Here is an 18,556-nt window from a genome sequence, read left to right as displayed (position 1 = left end):
AGAATACTTGTGTTTTACGGTACCAAGTTAGCCCACACAAGTTGTGGAATTGGGAAATGAGACTCTGATGTGATAATGTGACTCGCCTGTATGACTAGGCTGATGCTACCTTATAGAACAATAATGAAATAGTTACCCAGAGCTGATCATTTATAAAATTTGACTTCTGGCGTCAGATACTACATCTGCATTTCTATCTGTAGATACAGTGTATATTTCTGCAGTTTACAAGCAAAAAAAAAAAAATCATGGTGGAGACTTGTAGTAAAAGGAACTGACTTTGTTGTCGTTTTAGGAGTACAGAGAGATGATGGTGGATGGAACACAGTACAAGGGGCAAAAAATAGCAGGGTGCTGGATCCCTCTAAGTTCTTGAAAATCACAAAGGTAAGTACTGACACACTGGAACTCCTCAGGTTAGAAAAATTGCTTGGAAGGGCGTTTTAGCCATTATGAAATCTCAGAGGGTTAATATTAAAAGGTAATTGATATTCAACTATTATATGATGTAGTAGTGGAACTAGAATGTTCCAAAAGTTAGATATCCTAGACCCATGCAGACATAAAAGGCATTTAAATCCTGGAGATGAAAACAATATTGATGCAAAATAACCTGGAGAGGGAATGACAGAACCTGGGAAGTTTAAGTATGAATCCCAGTGGATCAGCATTCATAGTCTGAGACTGAGAGGTCACACCGTGGGTGCAGTCATATCAGGCACAAGCTGTGATCAAGGATCCTTCCTACAATGAACGATCCAGACAAGGGGAGGGAGGAGCATCTGAAATAGCTGAAAGGGGGATAGAAGAAAACCTGGAACAATGATAGGCTTTTTCCTCTGTGTAATTCCAATATCACAAAACGTTGCAGGTGATACAGCACGTTTAATTTGTGGTGGGAGAAAGTTGAGGATGTCACCCCTCTATTACGCCAGTCGCATTGACTTCCAGTTAGATCTCGTATAACATTCAGAGTGTTGATACTGATTTTCCAAGCCATTCATAAGGGAGTTCCTTGATATTTGTTGAATGCCATGTTGGTGTTTTTCAATCCTTACATTTCATATTTAATCTGACATGTCAATAATTTTCTTATAGAAGAAGTCTCGAGACTCTCGATTGGCTTGTTTCCAGCCTCTCTGTGCCTCATACTGCAGCCCCTTTTCTGTATCTTCCCCTTATTTTCTGGGTTAATATGCCTGTAATGTCTTACAGCCCACGATAGATGAGAAGATTCAGTTGGTCCCCAAAGCTCAGCTGGGTAGCTGGGGAAAAGGCAGCAGTGGAGGTGCAAAGGTCAGCGAGACTGGTAAGTAGAAGCCTAGATCAAAAAGAAACACAGCTAATATCTAGCAAAACTTCTAACCCTTTACATATCATCCAGTAGTGTCTACCATTGGAAACTTTGAATGTGAGAAAAAAATCATAAGTTCAAAGACCATCCAGTTCAGTGGTCTCTTAACTCAAACCCTTTGCAGGGCCACATTTTGGATTTGTCGGTACTTGGAGGGCCTCAGAAAAAATAGTTAAATGACAATTTTGCATGAGGTAAAACTCTTTCTAGTTTATAAATCTTTCCTTTTGGCTAAGTCTTAATAATAATATTCTCATTTATAGCTAAAGAGAAAGATGATCAAGAAACTTGTGATTATGATAAACATACCGAGGGCCTCAAAATAGTATCTGGCGGGCCACATGTGGTCCCCTGTCCGCGAGATTGAGATCACTGGCCTAGTTGATCTTTGATTTTGTCATTAACCCAGTTCAATCTTCCATTAAAAAAAAAAAATCACAAAAAAGAGCCTAAATTTGAATTTTAGAACCTCCTTCACACATTTTGCTATGTCATTGGTACCCACATATACCAAGACAGCAGACTGAATGAAAAAGGACTTACACTTACTGTGTTCAGTTGGTTTTCATCTTATTGGAATAACAGATCCTTTTATCTTGAGATATTCCATAGAGCTGTGTATTTGGAGGAGAGGCAGGAAAGGCTATAAATAAACAGCAATCAGGCCCCTTCAATGTAAAGGAGACTCTGGAACAAGGGATCAAAAGAGTAAGGGTGAAAGGGAGTAGGAGTAATTAAAGGAAAAATTTATCCACAGAAAGGCAGTGAATGTGTGAAACAGCCTCAGTGGTAGAGACGAGATAATGTAGAAATTTAAGAAAATATTGGACAAGCACTGAGGATCTCTGAAGGAGAATATAGAGAATAAGCTGTTGATTAGATGGACAGACTTAGTAGGTTACATGCTCTTTTTCTGTGTATTGGAAACTGTGCCGCAGCGAGATTCCGGGATGGAAGAGAGGCGCTGGCTGACTGCCTACAGGATGTGCCTCTCATGGTAAGAGGCACATCCTAGAGGCAGTCAGCTGGTGTCTCTTCTCTTCCAGCACCCCCCACTGACAGCTCAGTGCCCTGTCTGGAGGACATTCAACGTGATGATGTCACATCAATGTCTGCACATTTCCAGATGCCCTCGAGCCGTGGGCCCCTGTTTAGGACACGGAAAGTTTGCAAGACACTGTCCCAGGGCTCAGTCTGTACAACTTAGTTTGTTCCCTGGTCAAAGTTTTGCATGAAAACATTTGTCTTAACATATAGTATACACAGTTGTTCCATGCCAAGCTTTTGCTTACAACTTTTAACAGTCTTTACTACTGGAGGTTACAAGATTGTTGTATATACAGGCTTAAGTATGTTCAGATCACCATTCCTGCACATTTCAAAGGGTGGAGAACCATCCTCTCTGCATAAATGATGTGTTCCCCAGAAGAGGCAATGTAAGGAATTTCGTCATTACGGAGAGGGTGGTGGATGCCTGGAATGCGCTCCTGAGAGAGGTGGTGGAGAGGAAAACGGTGATCGAGTTCAAAAAAGCGTGGGATGAACACAGAGGATCCAGAATCAGAAAATAATAGTAAATAGTGAAGACCTGGGCAGACTTACCCGGTCTGTGTCTGTATATGGCCGTTTGGTTGAGGATGGGCTTCAGTGGCTGGGATGGTGTAGATGAGCTTTGACAGAGACTTCAGGAGTTGGAACCTAAGCACAGTACCGGGTAGAGCTTTGGATTCTTGCCCAGAAATAGCTAAGAAGAAGAAAAGAAAATTGATCAATTGTATCAACTATATCATTCCCTGAGATCAAAATCTGCCGATTGGATACATCAGGTTAAATAGGTTAGTCTCAGTAGTAGGAGTAACTGTGGAATAATTTGATTGTTCAGTTGAGCATGGTCACTGATAAGCATAGATTTTAAAAACTTCTCTTTTTGTAGAAGCTTTTTATTGAAGAGGGGAGGAACCAATAGTTAAGAGATGAAGTGTGTGTTGTGTTAGTGTTTTTAAAATTATTATTGCAAGTTATTGGATGGATCCTAAAAACATGATCAGAAATGAATGCGATTGCAATAAAGTCTCTCTGGTTACAGGGACTCCATGTGACTACAGCTGTCATTTACAGCTGCTTTAAAACTGCTGAAAAAGGTGCATCTTGTTGCCATTTCAGCGGTATGACAAGAACAAAAAGCTAGGAGTGGAGGAGTGGAGGTAGAACTGAGCGTTTTCTCACTGTAGTGGAATCGTCCCAGCATTTCCAAATGACTGACTGAGAAGGCTGTACAATTTAGTATTGGAGCCTTCAGTCCTTACAAGTAAATCTGCATTTGAACTGCAAGCTTGCAGTGTAAGTGAAGTGGTGTTACTGTATCTCATTGACCTTTTTTGGTACCTTGTCGACTCTTAATGGCTGCTGTAACAGATATATATATAAGTAGGCATAAAACCGCACCTGTATTTCCCATGTCAAATGTTGTTGCTTCTCATTAGAATTTTTGATCTTTTGCAGATTCACTACGACCAAATGCTACAAATTTAAACAGGTTTTCTGCACTACAACAGCCAGCATCAACTGTGTCTTCCTCACCTGCAACCTCTGACTTTGACTCTCGAAGAGCCTTAACAAGGTAGGCCAATAGATGTTCAGGAAGTATTCTTCTAACTGTAGTTCAATAGTAGCCTAGTGGTTAGAGTCGCGGTTTGAGAATTTCTGTGTGATCTTGGTCCTCTCACTTAACCCTTCATTGCCTCAGGGAACAGGACAATTTGTAGTTGAGTGTAACTCATAAGAACATAAGAATAGCCTTACTGGGTCAGACCAATGGTCCATCAAGCCCAGTAGCCCGTTCTCACAGTGGCCAATCCAGGTCACTAGTACCTGGCCAAAACCCAAGGTGTAGCAATATTCAATGCTACCAATCAAGGGCAAGCAGTGGCTTACCCCATGTCTTTCTCAATAACAGACTATGGACTTTTCCTCTTTTTCACCCTGCGGCACTCCACTGTTTACTCACCTTGAGCTACAATTGAAAAGACATGTGATATATAAAAATTTTTAATAATGTAATATTGTGTACTTGTTGTAAGATGATAAAATGAATAAAGAATTGGGAAAAAAAAAGAAAAGACATGATCGAAGTTCTAAATTATCTTTTTCATTTAAAAGAAAAGAAAAACCAGAAAATAAGAAAAAGCGACGGACTTTGGTTGACTTGGTGAAAGAGTAGCCTAGTGGTTGGAGCACTGGGCAGACAACCAGGGAAGCCTGGTTCAAATACTACTGGTGTTCTTGGGCAAGTCATTTAACCCACCATTGTAAGTCTTCTGGGGACAAATAAATTTAGTGTAACTCACCTTGAACTACTAATGAAAAAGGTGTGATCTAAATCTTTAGGTTCGATTTAGTTTCTAATGCAATGCATCTTTAGTCCTGAACACTAGGGTTAAGCATCTAAACCCACAAATTGCTTTCAGAATGTTATCATTCATCTTTCAACTCCGACTCCTTCCCAGTAGGCTTGCTCCCACCTCTCAGTTTTTCTTCTGCAAACAAGTTGCTCATATGTTTCTGATCTGATCTACGGTTTTATTATTTTTTGAGGGGGTTTTCCAGTTTTTTTATGTTTGAGGCTCAGTGCCCAGAGGTTTCCTCTTGTTAGGACTTCTGCCTGGGAGAAGATGCAGATTTACATGGCGGAAGTCTGCTGCTAGCAGGATCAGCCTTCAGGGACACCTGTCTAGCCAGCTTCTGTAATATTTTTGGAGCTTGGGGGCTACCCCTGAATAGCTGCTCACACCCCTGATTTATCAGGAGCTTGAGTGCAGGCTGTTTGTCTCCTTCCTGACTTGGCCAGGATTAATAGCGGGCCAGCTGTGTGGTCATCCCACCGTCACAGCAAGAGAGTTTCCAGGGATTGAGGCTCAATCCAGCATCAGTCCAACTAGCTGCCCGAAGACCAAGCTCTTAGAGCACACCTGCAACACAGAGTTCCTCTTCATTTCTTTCAGCTGCATGTCTGAGGTAAAACAGGCACCAACCACATGGCACAGTGAGTAAGGCTATTATAGCCTATGGGGAAAATTGGGAGAGGGGTTCTGGAAAAGTAAAATTTGAGGGTTTCTGGGGCAAGAGCTAGGGTATCCCTCCTCCAAAACCCCTTTCCCTGTAGTTTTTGAACTTCAGGCGAGCACACCCCTTCACTGCCGGAGCCATTTTTGGCAAGAATTTGCTGTCACGGATATCTTGGATTTTAAACTATCTTTATAAAGGAGATTTGGCTAAGCTCAGATGTGTGAACGCTAAGGAACCCAGGGAGTCCTTGCAAGGGTCAAGATCCCCTGTGCAAGGGCTCACCCCAGATTTTGTGAGCCTGATGTGGAATGCTTATTTAAACTGACGGGGTCTCCCAGCATCTGCTGCAGGCGTGACATTGGTGGCGGCACTGGGGATTAGTCCTTAGCCTGTGCCACGTGCAGACGAGGACCTACAGCTGGAGCAGGATGTCCAGTCTGACGTTGATTGGGAGGATGGAAGGTCCAATTCCATGCCTGTATTTTCCCAGGACCCCATAGTGTGGCGGATGTTCAAGGCATCAACACTTCCGGGCACAATAACTAATTCACTGTGTGAATTGTGGCTGGAATTTCTGTCAGCCTCCACATCACAGTGTTCAGTTGCAAGCGGCTCAGTGACTTTCCCTTGCAATCCTGACATCACAAAGCTAGTCACTGATCACTGGGAGTCTCCAGAGGAGTCCATGCGAGTTGCCAAGACTATATCTATGCTATATCCCATAGCTCTGGATTTTTGACAGCTCTTTGTTAAGCTAAAGGTGATTTGCTGGTAGCACAGGTTACCAAGCAGACTTCCTTGTCCAGTGAAGGAGTGAAAAGCCGGCTATTACGGCCTCCACTGATAGACCACTCGACTCTCTTTATGCTGGTTCAAATAATATAAATTTAATAATCAAACAGCAATAGCTTACAAGAACAAATCATACAGCATACAGAGTAATATAGCATACACCAGGCTGGCCAGACTGATGGAGAACTTCCGATGAGTTCTGAAACCTTGGTTCAAGGACTTTCTTTTATATGATTCTGACAGCTCTGGCCCACTTTGGTGCATGTTACATTTCACATTTTCATTGGTGAATCATATTCATTATCTCACTTATTAATCTATTGATTGGTTAAACATTTCTGAGTGATACTGTGTGTCACGCCTTTTCTATCTTCATCTATTCTATTTCCCAGTAAATGTCCTGTTAATATATCAAGTTCCCCCTCTTGAATACCTGGGCCCAACAGCTTTCAACTCTGTGGTTAAATAATCTTAAGTTTTCACATCCCTTATTCTTGTGAAACTTCCGATAGCTGCTGGCCCTGCTAACTGCGGGGGCAGGATCCCTTTTTCACTAGAATTGTTTTTCTTTCCAGCTGTGCCTTCTGTTTGACCGTACTCTTTTCATAAAAGCAGAAGTGTGTCTTTCAGAGTGTGTTTTTAGCCATTTTACTCTCTCAGCAACCATTTTAGGTTTAGCTGTTGGCCTGTTTCAGCTATATTGGGGAATTCTCAGGGGCCTTCACTTGGGCTTTTCTTACACAGGACTTCTCCCTCGCTCAGGGATACACAGGACTGCAAAGTAGACGTGGTTCTCAAGAGGCAATTTGAAGCTTGAGCCAGCTTCGGAGAAGGATGAAGACCCTCAGATGATCCTTTCTAGGGTGAATTATGTAGTAGATGCACTCTGTATGACATCATAAGAGTCATGAGCAAGGTGTCAACCTATTATATCTCTGTCCAGATGCTTTGGATCAGGCAATGGAAGTCGGCTTTTAAGGCCTGCAGGCTTCCCTTCAAGGGGCAGATGCTGTTTGGAAAGGGTCTGGATGACCTGATGGCCAGTGTTATGGACTATCACTTTAAGGCCTTTCTGGACAGCAGACCCTGGGCGGCTCAAAGTTTGGGGTGTGGAAATTTTTGAGGCTCTCAAAGATTCCGTTCTTACGTGGGAGGCCATGAAGTGCAGAGGTCCTTTCAGGGGTTCCTACAAAGGTTCAGTGGGGGCAGAAGGCAGAAAGCCTCTGGTTCTTCCACCTCTCCAGCCTCCAAGAAAGTGCAATGATGCCAGGTCAGTGGCTGCACACACACACACCTACACCCCAGGGAGAAGTCTGTTGGCTTATTGGACAAATAGGGATAGATTGTTGGATCCTGTAGGTTGTACGAGATGGTTACAAGATCAAGTTCTGTCCCCCCCCCCCTTCAGACTATTGCTGCTGTGATCCCAGTTGTTAACCCTCAAGTAACATCTTAAGCAGCTGCTTACATCAGGGCTGAGTCAGCATATTGTTCAAGGTTCTCCCTCCTATCCCCATCCCCTTTGTAAACCGATCTATTTTGTAAAATTGGATTGGATACTATTTTCTTCTGATGTTGATCAGGGTTGGAGATTAAGTAAAACTAAAATTTGTATGCATAGGGTTCCTTTTACTAGTTGGTTAGTTGGGTGCCATCAACTCGTGTTTGACTTGATGAATTACAGTTCTAAAAAGAAATCGGTTTTGTGCTTGTCCGGTAAGGTCGTCCAGCGTCATCCCCACAGTTGTTTTCAATGTGTCCAGCCAGGTCGCACTCTTCACCTGGTTTCAATGATCTTTCTCTTCTGAGAGTGTGACCAAAATAAGACAGTTGTAAATTCATCGTTTGGGCTTTGAGTGACGTAGCCAGTTTGATCTCTTCCAGAATCGATTTGTTAGTTCTGGTGGTCCACTGCTAATGATTATTCTTATGGCATTTTAGCATTTAGTGTACACTAATCATGAACGCACCTTGGTAAAAGGGAGCCCTGGGTATGTGAAATGGATATATGGAGACACAATTTTCTTTTTTTTTTTTCTGGTTTTATCTTACGATGACATGTTGAAAAATAAATTCTAGAAAAGAAAAACAAAATAAATTTTTTCCTCCTGATATTTAACCCATACTGGTCAATATTTCTTTTAAACATCCAAAATACAGTATACCAACTTCCCAGAGGAGAAATCAAATTTTGTGATTAAAAAAAAAATCTCCTTAGACACAATTATCAAAATAACTGGGTTTTTTTTGTTGTTTTTTTTAAATCAACAAATTAAAAGTTTAAACAGGAGACCATCCATGAAAAATGTCACATCACTTAATTAAGAACATAAGAATTGCCACTGCTGAGTCAGACCAGTGGTCCATCGTGCCCGGCAGTCCGCTCACGCGGCGGCCCTCTGGTCAAAGACCAGCACCCTAACTGAGACCAGCCCTACCTGCATACGATACAATTCAGCAGGACTTGTCTAACTTTGTCTTGAATCTCTGGAGGGTGTTTTCCCCTATAACAGCCTCCGGAAGAGCATTCCAGTTTTCTACCACTCTCTGGGTGAAGAAGAACTTCCTTACGTTTGTACGGAATCTATCCCCTTTTAACTTTAAAGAGTGCCCTCTCGTTCTCCCTACCTTGGAGAGGGTGAACAACCTGTCTTTATCTACTAAGTCTATTCCCTTCAGTATTTTGAATGTTTTGATCAAGTCCCCTCTCAGTCTCCTCTCTTCAAGGGAGAAGAGCCCTAGTTTCTCCAATCTCTCACTGTACGGCAACTCCTCCAGCCCCTTAACCATTTTAGTCACTCTTCTCTGGACCCTTTTGAGTAGTACCATGTCCTTCTTCATGTACGGCGACCCTATTTTAGTCTAGCCTTTCCTTCATACATTCCGGTTCAGCAGGAACTTGTCTAACTTTGTCTTGAATCCCTGGAGGGTGTTTTCCCCTATAACCGCCTCTGGAAGAGCGTTCCAGTTTCCCACCACTCTCTGGGTGAAGAAGAACTTCCTTATGTTCGTACAGAATCTATCCCCTTTTAACTTTAGAGAGTGCCCTCTCGTTCTCCCTACCTTGGAGAAGGTGAACAACCTGTCCTTATCTACTAAGTCTATTCCCTTCAGTATTTTGAATGTTTCAATCATGTCCCCTCTCAGTCTCCTCTTTTCGAGGGAGAAGAGGCCCAATCTCTCGCTTACGCCTGGACCAGCACCAGTGTTGAGCTACTTTGTTAGATTTTGTTTTAATAACAGCATATTTTTGGTTTTGGACTTCAGTTGACAAACACCATTATATTTGGATTTGGGCTATATAAGTGTGGCACTATTTGAATTAAAAGAGACATTTAACACAGTTTAAATGGTAGACTAATGATGTAATATATGTTTTATTTTTATTTTTTCTTTATTTCTTTATTAATTTTCAAATAATTTCCAAGCATAACTTGTACAGAAAGCAGATATTAGTTATTTACATATTTCATTGAAGTATCCACTTTAACAATAGTGAACAAGAAAAATAAACTTTGGCTAATTATGCTCAAGTCCTCCAATACGGGTCCAAAATGTTAAGATTTAGCGAACAAAGAGAATATATTAAAGATTAATACTGGCTATAGGGCTGAGTACGAAGGTACAAATTTCATTTTACTAGGGCTCAAGCTTTTTCTCCAAGCGGGATAACGACAAAAAGGTTGTCGTTCTATGGTTTGAATATTAAATAAGGTATATTAGATTGAGGTTTATGATAGGTTGTATTGATTTTAAAGAATGAAATTAATTAGGGGGGGATAAATTCTGATATGAAATTTAATAGAATATTAAGTGTTATATTGGAGTTTGAAATGATGTAAATGATGTTACACTTATTGTAAGTTTTTTAAAATGAATAAAGAATTGGGGGGGGGGGGGAAAGGTTGTGTACTGACTTGGCTCAAAAAAGACATATTTAACAGCACGATAGCAAACAATACACTTACAAGGATGCCGTAAGAAAAAAGTAGCACCCATGGATATAACCCCAGATGTCATCAAAAGAAATTCATGGTAGACGTTTTATTTTAGCGTATTTTTTTATTCATTTACACAACACAGCAGATGCATATGTTAAGCAATGTGACAATATGGTCGCTGTTCACATGACTTTACTGATTGTCTCCTGTTAAATTTTGAATTTTAATTCACAGATGAAAACAGTTATACGGTATTTTGACAATTTGTATCTAAACTTGATTGAGGAGACTTCTAAATATCAGCCACTGGGGGCAAAATTATCCAAATATTCAGCAGTGGTATCATGATAGTGGCTACTGTTGAATATCCAAACACTTCAGTGAATGCCAGGCACGGTCTATTTGGGTAGCAACAGTATTCAGCCACTATCCAGATGAATGTAGGACTGCTTTATCCCCATCCTTAATTATCCAGGTGGCAGACTGAATTTTGTCACTACCCAGGTAACTCCTGGCTCCGCTGTGTGGTACGGTCAGCATAGTGCCACAGTGGTCTTTAAAAAATATTCAGCAGTGCTATCCAGGTAATATGCCACTAAGAAATTCAGCAACATCTCTACCCTGCTGAATGTATTTGAATGTCAACCCGTGTGTTTATTGTGCATTTTGTTTATATAAGTTTTTAATTATGAAGATCAGTGTAAGTTATATTGAATAACCTTGAACCTTGCTTGCTTTGTAAATTATAAATTAATTCAATCAATAAATAAGTGTATTTTTGTTTGTTTGTTTAGTCGTGGGAGCACAGGAAGGGAAAAAAATGACAAACCGCTGCAGTCTTCCACATCCCGTCCAAGCACATTCTTACGAGGCAGCAGCAGTAAGGAACTTCTAGACAATCAGTCACAAGAGGAACAGCGGAGAGAGATGCTGGAGACTGTGAAACAGATAACAGGCAGTACTGAAGTGGACCGGAGCAAAGCCAGGGAGACAGGTAGAACACCAGGGTACCCTGATGCCCAAAACGATTCATTGCTGAGTGGAAATGATAAACAAAGGGAGCACATACTGGAGGAACTGAGATCATTTTTGTCCCAATGTGAATCTGGGTATGTCACTTTGAGACTAGTTTAGATTTTGGGCAAAAAATACAAAAATCTTGCAGATCAGTTTTCTTGCACAGTTTTGGATGAAGTAGTTCTTGTACAATCCCACTTTATTCTGGGATCAGTGGGTTATTTCTGTCTACCCACCAGGATTTCTTCATAGGAAGCCTCAAATTTCAGAAACTTAAACCCCCACCTCCACTTACCTTAGCACTGGCCCTCTAGGAATCGGTTTTCCTTCCTACAAGCCATGCCGTAGGAGCTTGTCTTTTCTGCTCGTGTAATTTCAGGCTTTGCCTTTGCGATTTTCGCCCTCATGTTGCGGAGGTTACCTGCGGGGACAGCTCTGACTGCGGGAGGGGTTCACTGCTTGCCAGTACACCCTCCAGACAGCCTGCACATTAATTCAGGGCTCAGGGACCATTCCTTTGGGAATTTCCTCACCCCAGGTTCATCCTCTAGTAGGTCGAGTGCAGGCTGTATGGTTCCGTGAAAGCTCGCCCAGGATTGGAACCAGACTGCGTTCCTCCATCAGGCGTCTGTGCGGTGTGTCCGAGGGTACCCAGCTGTGGAGGTCCAGCTGGTGGGGCAGACAGAAGACTCAAAGTCCAACTTTCCAGTTCTCTAAGGCAGAGAATCTCCCTGTAAGCTGTTTCAGCTCTGAATGCAATGTTTTCCTATTCAGCACATGTAAAAGTGAGTACAGGCTGAAAGCCTGAATCAGCAATTTGGGGGAGGAGGTTTCTCTAAAAGGGGTTTTTGGGTGGTTTACCTACATGCCATACCCCCTCACTAAAATCGCCATTTTTGAGGGCTCCCTGCGTTTTTGGGGGGATATTTTTTTAGTGAAAATCGGCATCTGTGGTGGCCATCTTGGATTTTTCCTGATTTGATTTTAAAGTTATTTTTCATACTTGCCAGCTTCGTTTTTTGCAAGAAAACCACACAGATGGCCTCCCAGGGCAGGATGTGATGGATTCATGCCTTATTTGTGGTGGACGACTGTCAGATGCACAGTCATGTTCCACGTGCACTGTGGCTTACCCGGATTCGGTGCCTTCGAAAAGGGTCTTCCCACGCCTTCTGCTCCAACACCTGCAAAAATGGTGTCAGGGGGCCCTGAAAAGTGTGCAGGCAACTTTACAGCAAAACGCAAGCATGTTTCGGGAGACAAACCTTGTAAATCCTCCAAACATTTCAATCCTGGACCACAGGAGTCAGCTCCCACTGCGGAGGATGGGTTTTCCTTGGATTTTATTAATATGATGTATCAGGCATGCTTGGCAAAAAAAAGTCTCTGCCTGTCTCCCTTTCGCTGGCCTCCATGCCGGCCGCTGGAACCTCTACTCTTTTAGACCAGGGTCTTTTCTCTTGCCTTCCCTCAGGGGTGTCAGCAGGTAAGCCAGTAGTGCCCGTGGTTGCGCCAGATACACTTTCCATGCCTCTGCTTATACACGGGGGCACCGTGGCTGCCGCAGATGTTGGCAGATCTTCAGGGTCTGGATCAGTGTGAAGCCCCGGATGTGGGGGAGACTCCCTCTGTGATTTGATCTTGGACTCTCTCCAGGAATTAAATCTGCAGTCTTGAGTGGACTATTACTATGGAATGTTCCCTCATGAGTGACCAGAGGCTACAATCGGCCATTTTTCCTGATCATCCTGACCTAGTTCGGGTTCTTACAGATATTTGGGAGGCGTCGGAAGAACTGTGCTCACACCATGTCCCATCTTTATCCCATGGTGGATGCCTTTAACAATTACTTTGCTTCCTTGAAGATGGATTCCTCGGTGGTGCAGGTCAGCAAGTGCACTTCTCTCCCCAATGACTGGGAAGTGGTCCTGAAGGATGTTCAGGACCAATGTGTAAATTTCATCCTTAAGCGTCTGTTTGCTTCAGCGGACACTGGTGTTAGGCGGTGTCTGCTTCCTCTTTTATGGCCTCTGGTTGCATAGAAAGTATGTGAAAGAATGACAGAGGGACAAATTTGTCCCCATCCCCACGAGTTCTGTCCCTGCGCCATCCCTGCAAGTTCGAGGCTTGTGCAGATAGACAGAGCTTGTTGGGATGGAAACAGATCCCATGTTTATTCCCATGTCACAATGTGCGGCGGCGGCAAAGAAAGCAAATAGAATGTTGGGCATGATAAAGAAGGGAATCGTGAGTAGATCAGAGAGGGTTATAATGCCGCTTTATAGAGCAATGGTCAGACCCCACTTGGAATACTGTGTCCAACATTGGTCTCCCAACCTAAAGAAAGATATAAAACTGCTGGAGAGGGTGCAGAGAAGAGCAACGAAACTAGTAAAATGGATGGAGAACCTGGAATACGAGGATCGACTGAAGAGACTGGGATTGTTCTCCCTTGAGAAAAGGAGACTACGAGGGGATATGATCGAGACCTTCAAAATATTGAAAGGAATCGACAAAATAGAGCAGAAAAAATTATTTACATTGTCCAACTTGACACGGACAAGAGGACACGGAATGAAGCTAAGGGGGAACAGGTTCAGGACAAATATCAAGAAATTCTGCTTCACGCAGAAAGTGGTTGACACCTGGAATGCTCTCCCAGAGAAGGTTATTGCGGAATCGACCGTCCTAGGATTCAAAAGCAAACTGGATGCACATCTCCTTATGAGAGGCATAGAGGGATATTGGTGACTAAAATTACGCCTGGTATACACTGGGCAGGGCCTCCGCGTATGCAGATCACCGGACTTGATGGACCAAAGGTCTGATCCGGAGATGGCGCTTCTTATGTTCTTATGTACTTTGGAATCCAGCTTGAATCAAGCAAATTCTTGTGTATTTAGGAAAAATTAGGACTTTGTTTCTCTATCAAATAGAATAGGATGGGGGATACTTAAATAGCATACAAAAATGATGATGTCATTAAATCAGTTGTCTAGTTTTTCAGCCTTTTTTTCCCGCACATTCTTTGCCTTTCCATTTATTTTGTTCTTCTCTGAATATTGCTGCACTTTTTGCATTGAGTTGTGGATTATTATCCTAAGAAAGTGAAATCGATCCCAAAATGTCATTCCAAATACAGTCACGTGTTCACAAATGGAGGAAATGACACAAATTATTTAGAGGTCTCCCTTTTCCTGAGACTTTGGCCAGAGCATATTTATCTGTTCTTCTGCAGAAATTTTAACCAGTGATTACTGATGAATATGTCTTCACCCTTCTTTCAACTTTCACTTTGCTAGTTTTCTCTTCTTTCTCAAATTTCCTCTAGTCTCTTTATGTATGACAGTTTAGATTTTTCTAGTCAATGGTTTTTGTTGTATTTTTCACTTTTCTTACATCACTAAAAATTAGTATGTAAAAATATTCCCAACAACCTGATCACCAGATGTAATACTTTGCTTTATTCTTGTATAATCCCACTTTATTCCGGGACCAGTGGATTATTTCCATCCACCCGCCAGGACTTTGTAGGAAATCTCAAACTTCAGAGGCTTTAACCCTTCCCCCTCATACCTCATCACTGAGCATGCTTCTCATCTTACCAGTTTTCCTTCCTACAAGCCAGGCTGTAGGAGCTTATCTTTTCTTCTCATGTTTAATTTCAGTGGTGCTTCGCGAATCAGATTTTCTTATCTCCAGAGTGATTTATATGGTTGCTGTCTTGTACAACATCTTCATAGTTTTCGTTACACTTGGCACCCATTCTGTTTAGTCTCACAGACTGCTTTGGATCCAGCAGTGGTCTGGTGATTCATCTTCTAAAGAGACCATGAGTCGGTTGCTCTTTAAGGGAAAGCTCCTGTTCAGCCAGGGTCTGGATGACCTTATGGCCAGTGTACAGGATTGCAGGCCCAAGGCATTGCCTGGGTATAGATCCCTCGCTTCTAGGAGTTCTGGATGTTCTACTTTTCCTTTCTTCAGGCATTCTAGTCCGTTCTCTAGCTCTTCCACAGGACAACAGTCTTCCTCGTCTGCCACACTGCACTTCGGCAGATCTCACTATGAGCAGTCCACAGCAAGTCGGTCAGCGGCTTCCAAAAAGAAACAGTTCTGGTGGAATGGCAGGCCATTACCTCTGACTGCTGGGTCCTGGAGGTTCTAAGGGATGACTATATAATGGAGCTTCTCTTTCCTCTGACTGATTTCGGTTTGATATACCACTTAAAATATATCCTAATCGGTTTACATAAAGCACTATTAGAAATTATTTAAAATAGGGAGGCTAACATAGACAATTAAAATAATGAGGGAGACTACACAGGAAACAAAAGGAAAACAGAAGGGGTTACATATTTCATAAAATTAAAAAAAAAAAAAAAACTGATAGGGGAGGGAGAAAACAAAAGGGAGTAAGATTAAACTGAAAACAGGGTCTAGGTCTATACCCCAAAGGCATCTTTTCTGGATTCCCCTGCTGGCTTCCCCAAGAGGGTGATTCAGGTACAGGTCATAGTCCACAGACTACTGGATATTGCGGCCAAAAAATCTGTTCCAAAGCAAGAATCGGACTCTGGGAGATACTTGACATACTTCATCGTTCCACGGAAAGGATCCTGCAATTGGAGACCGATTCTGATCCTCAAAGGAGTCAGTGCAGTGCTGAAAATGCTTCGCTTCCGCATGGAGACTGTGGGCTTAGTGATAGCTTCAGTGGCGCAGGGGAGAGTTCCTAGCCTCCCTAGATTTGATGGAGGTGTATCCCCATTTTTCCAGACCACCAAAAGGTTCTGCGGTTTCACACCTCGGGGGCGACATTTCCAGTTTGTGGCAATGCCGTTTGGATTGGCAACAGCTCCCAGGACCTTCTCCAAAATGATTTTGGTGGTGGCGGACCATTTTTGCACCCTGGGTGTCCTGGTCCTCATGTATGTAGACAACTGGTTGACCAGAGCTCCCTCGCTGTCCGAGGGGCATCAAAGCCTGAGCTGGGTGATCAACTTCAGGATGTGTCACCTCTAGCCGGTCCAGGATTTAGAGTGCCTAGGAGTTTGAGTTCATATGGGCCAGAACACAGTGTTTCTGCTGCAGTATCTGGAGGTCTCCAACAAGTTTCGCCTCTCTGACCACCTATTTGTTCTGGCAGGCCCTGGCCGCAGGGGTAGGCCAGCTACAAAGGCCACCATTTCTAGTTGGATTCGGATGGCCATTGCCACAGCTTACATGGTGGTTGGAAAGAAGCCCCCTCTTGAGGTGCAGACACATTCAACCTAAGGTGTTTTGTTCTCTTGGGCAGAGTCATCAGCTGTTACTCTGGACAAGTTTTGTACGGCTGCTATCTGGACCTCCTTGCATATCTTCTCCAAGTTTTACAGTATCGAGGTGGCGGCCAAGCAGGATGCTGCTTTTGGTGCCTTGGTCTTGGCGGTGGGCTCATCAGTCCCAACCTGAATTTTCGGGACTGCTCTGTTAATTGGTCCCGAAATAAAGTGGGTTTGTACAAGAACGAAAGATTAGGTTCTTACCCTTGCAAATCTTTTTTTCTTGCAAATCCACACTTTATTCCAGGAATCTACCCTATACTTGCTGATTCACTGATTGTCTGCCTTTACAAGTACTGGTAAACTGGATTTCTGTTTTCTGTCCAGTTTATATTAGAGTGCCATCAGAATGAGGTTAGCACTCCATTTGGGGGCATTCCCAGTTAGGGCGCCCCCTTCTGACAGTGCATTTTGTTTCTACTGCTAGCACTGTTACTGTCATTCAGGTTACTGATGTTTGATATCCTGATTTGATTGTTTCCTCTTTGCTGTTGCATTTATAATTGTGAGCAGAATATACTTGTTGGGGAGTGTCCCCGTACTTCTCTGTCTTGTTCTTATCCTCTACAGATGTTCCTGGCTACTTTGCTACTGACTGGTATGATGAGAAGCATGCTCAGTGATGAGGTATGAGGGGGAGGGGTTAAAACCTCTGGAGTTTGAGGTTTCCTACAAAGTCCTGGCAGGTGGACGGAAATAACCCACTGGTCTTGGAATAAAGTGTGGATTTACAAGAAAGAAGATTAGCAAAAGTAAGAACCTAATCTTTCATTATTTTCATTTCTCCCAGCAGCCAAACTGGATGCTCCTTCAGGTCCAGAGCAAGACAAGCCTTTGTTTACAATAGAGGAAATGGAGAGAAAGTGTCGCGCTATCATTGATGAATTCCTGCACATCAATGATTATAAGGTGAGCTGCACACTTAACATCCTCTTATGACACTTTAAGAAGCAGCTTTCTTAGTTAAGACAATAATTATCAACCACCTTCATTCTCTGTAGTGAAGTAAAAACATAATTTCTCTGTAATGTGTAGCTTCTGTGATGGAAAAGCATTCGTTCTGCAGCTTCTCATTATCCACCTTCACTTCTCTGTCTCTATACTCTCATTGTAAACTCCAGTCTTGCTTATTAGCACTCTTCTCTTTGTGCGGACAGCGATCAACAAACCATAACACTAAAGATGCCATTTTGCACTGCTGAGCATAGCAGCACTTTTAAAGAACAACTTTATTCAATTTCATTCATGTAATCATCTTTTCAATTAAAATGTTTCCAATAGAATAGGGTTACACAAATCCTACAGGCATTTATTTCCTGTTATACTCCGAGCCGAAACATGATTGTGTCGAGTCTTGATTATATAATAATGTGATATCTCCTGTTTCTTCGCGGCTACTGCAGGAATTGGCCATTGTCTGCAGTATATAATTTTAATTAGTTCTTGGGTTGTTGTTTTTTGTTTCCTGGTTTGTAGAGGATAGTATTTGTTATTGAAATACTGACTAGTTAGAGATTGCACAGGATACAGTAGGGGTTCCCCACCCAGACCTCAGGACACAGTCAACCAGGTTTTCAGGATATCCAGATAGAGTAATATAGGAGGTAAAATGGCATGTACTGCCTCCAGTCTACTTCATGCATATTAATCCTGAAAACCTGGCTGGCTAGGTGTGTGCCAAGGACTGGATAAAAACTGCTATTATAGCACGATATCTTTAAGTCGTTGGTGTTCAGTTTTCATCTGCTGGCAGGAGAGCATAAACTCAAGCATCTCCAATAGTCTAGCCTTTTTTGGGCAAAGGCACACTTGTTTCATGAAAAAAATCACGAGGCACACCACCATTAGAAAATGTTAAAAAATTTAACTCTGTGTCTATATTGACTATATATAAAGTAATTCTCTTGAATAGGAATCAAATAAACACAAAGAAAGTATTTTATAATTACTTTATTATGAAATATTAAGTAAACAGAATAGTGAAAAATTATAAAATACTTTATTCAGTGCGAAACCTGGGCCTGTTTGGCTGAACACAAAGCTGATATTCTGGCTGGAATCGAAGA

At 42.4% G+C, this 18,556-nt stretch overlaps 1 protein-coding gene across 8 annotated transcripts in view; it reads left to right on the top strand.

Moving 5' to 3' along the window:
* The window catches only part of EIF4G3 (eukaryotic translation initiation factor 4 gamma 3), a 298,034-nt gene that overhangs the window by 213,987 nt on the left and 65,491 nt on the right, over positions 1 to 18,556 (top strand). For 6 of the 8 annotated variants that reach the window (XM_033921697.1, XM_033921695.1, XM_033921694.1 and 3 more), the window contains 5 exons: positions 296 to 387; positions 1,216 to 1,309; positions 3,857 to 3,974; positions 10,947 to 11,146; positions 17,281 to 17,399. In XM_033921697.1, coding sequence (XP_033777588.1) covers positions 296 to 387; positions 1,216 to 1,309; positions 3,857 to 3,974; positions 10,947 to 11,146; positions 17,281 to 17,399 — 623 coding nt within the window. The remainder of the gene's footprint in view (positions 1 to 295; positions 388 to 1,215; positions 1,310 to 3,856; positions 3,975 to 10,946; positions 11,147 to 17,280; positions 17,400 to 18,556) is intronic. The other 2 variants (XM_033921696.1, XM_033921702.1) reach the window with 1 other exon arrangement.

This window comes from Geotrypetes seraphini, chromosome 15, assembly GCF_902459505.1.
Source record: "Geotrypetes seraphini chromosome 15, aGeoSer1.1, whole genome shotgun sequence".
Classification (NCBI taxonomy): domain Eukaryota; kingdom Metazoa; phylum Chordata; class Amphibia; order Gymnophiona; family Dermophiidae; genus Geotrypetes; species Geotrypetes seraphini.
The sequence above is the reverse complement of the archived record's forward strand: the minus strand, read 5'-3'. Positions and strand labels throughout refer to the sequence as shown.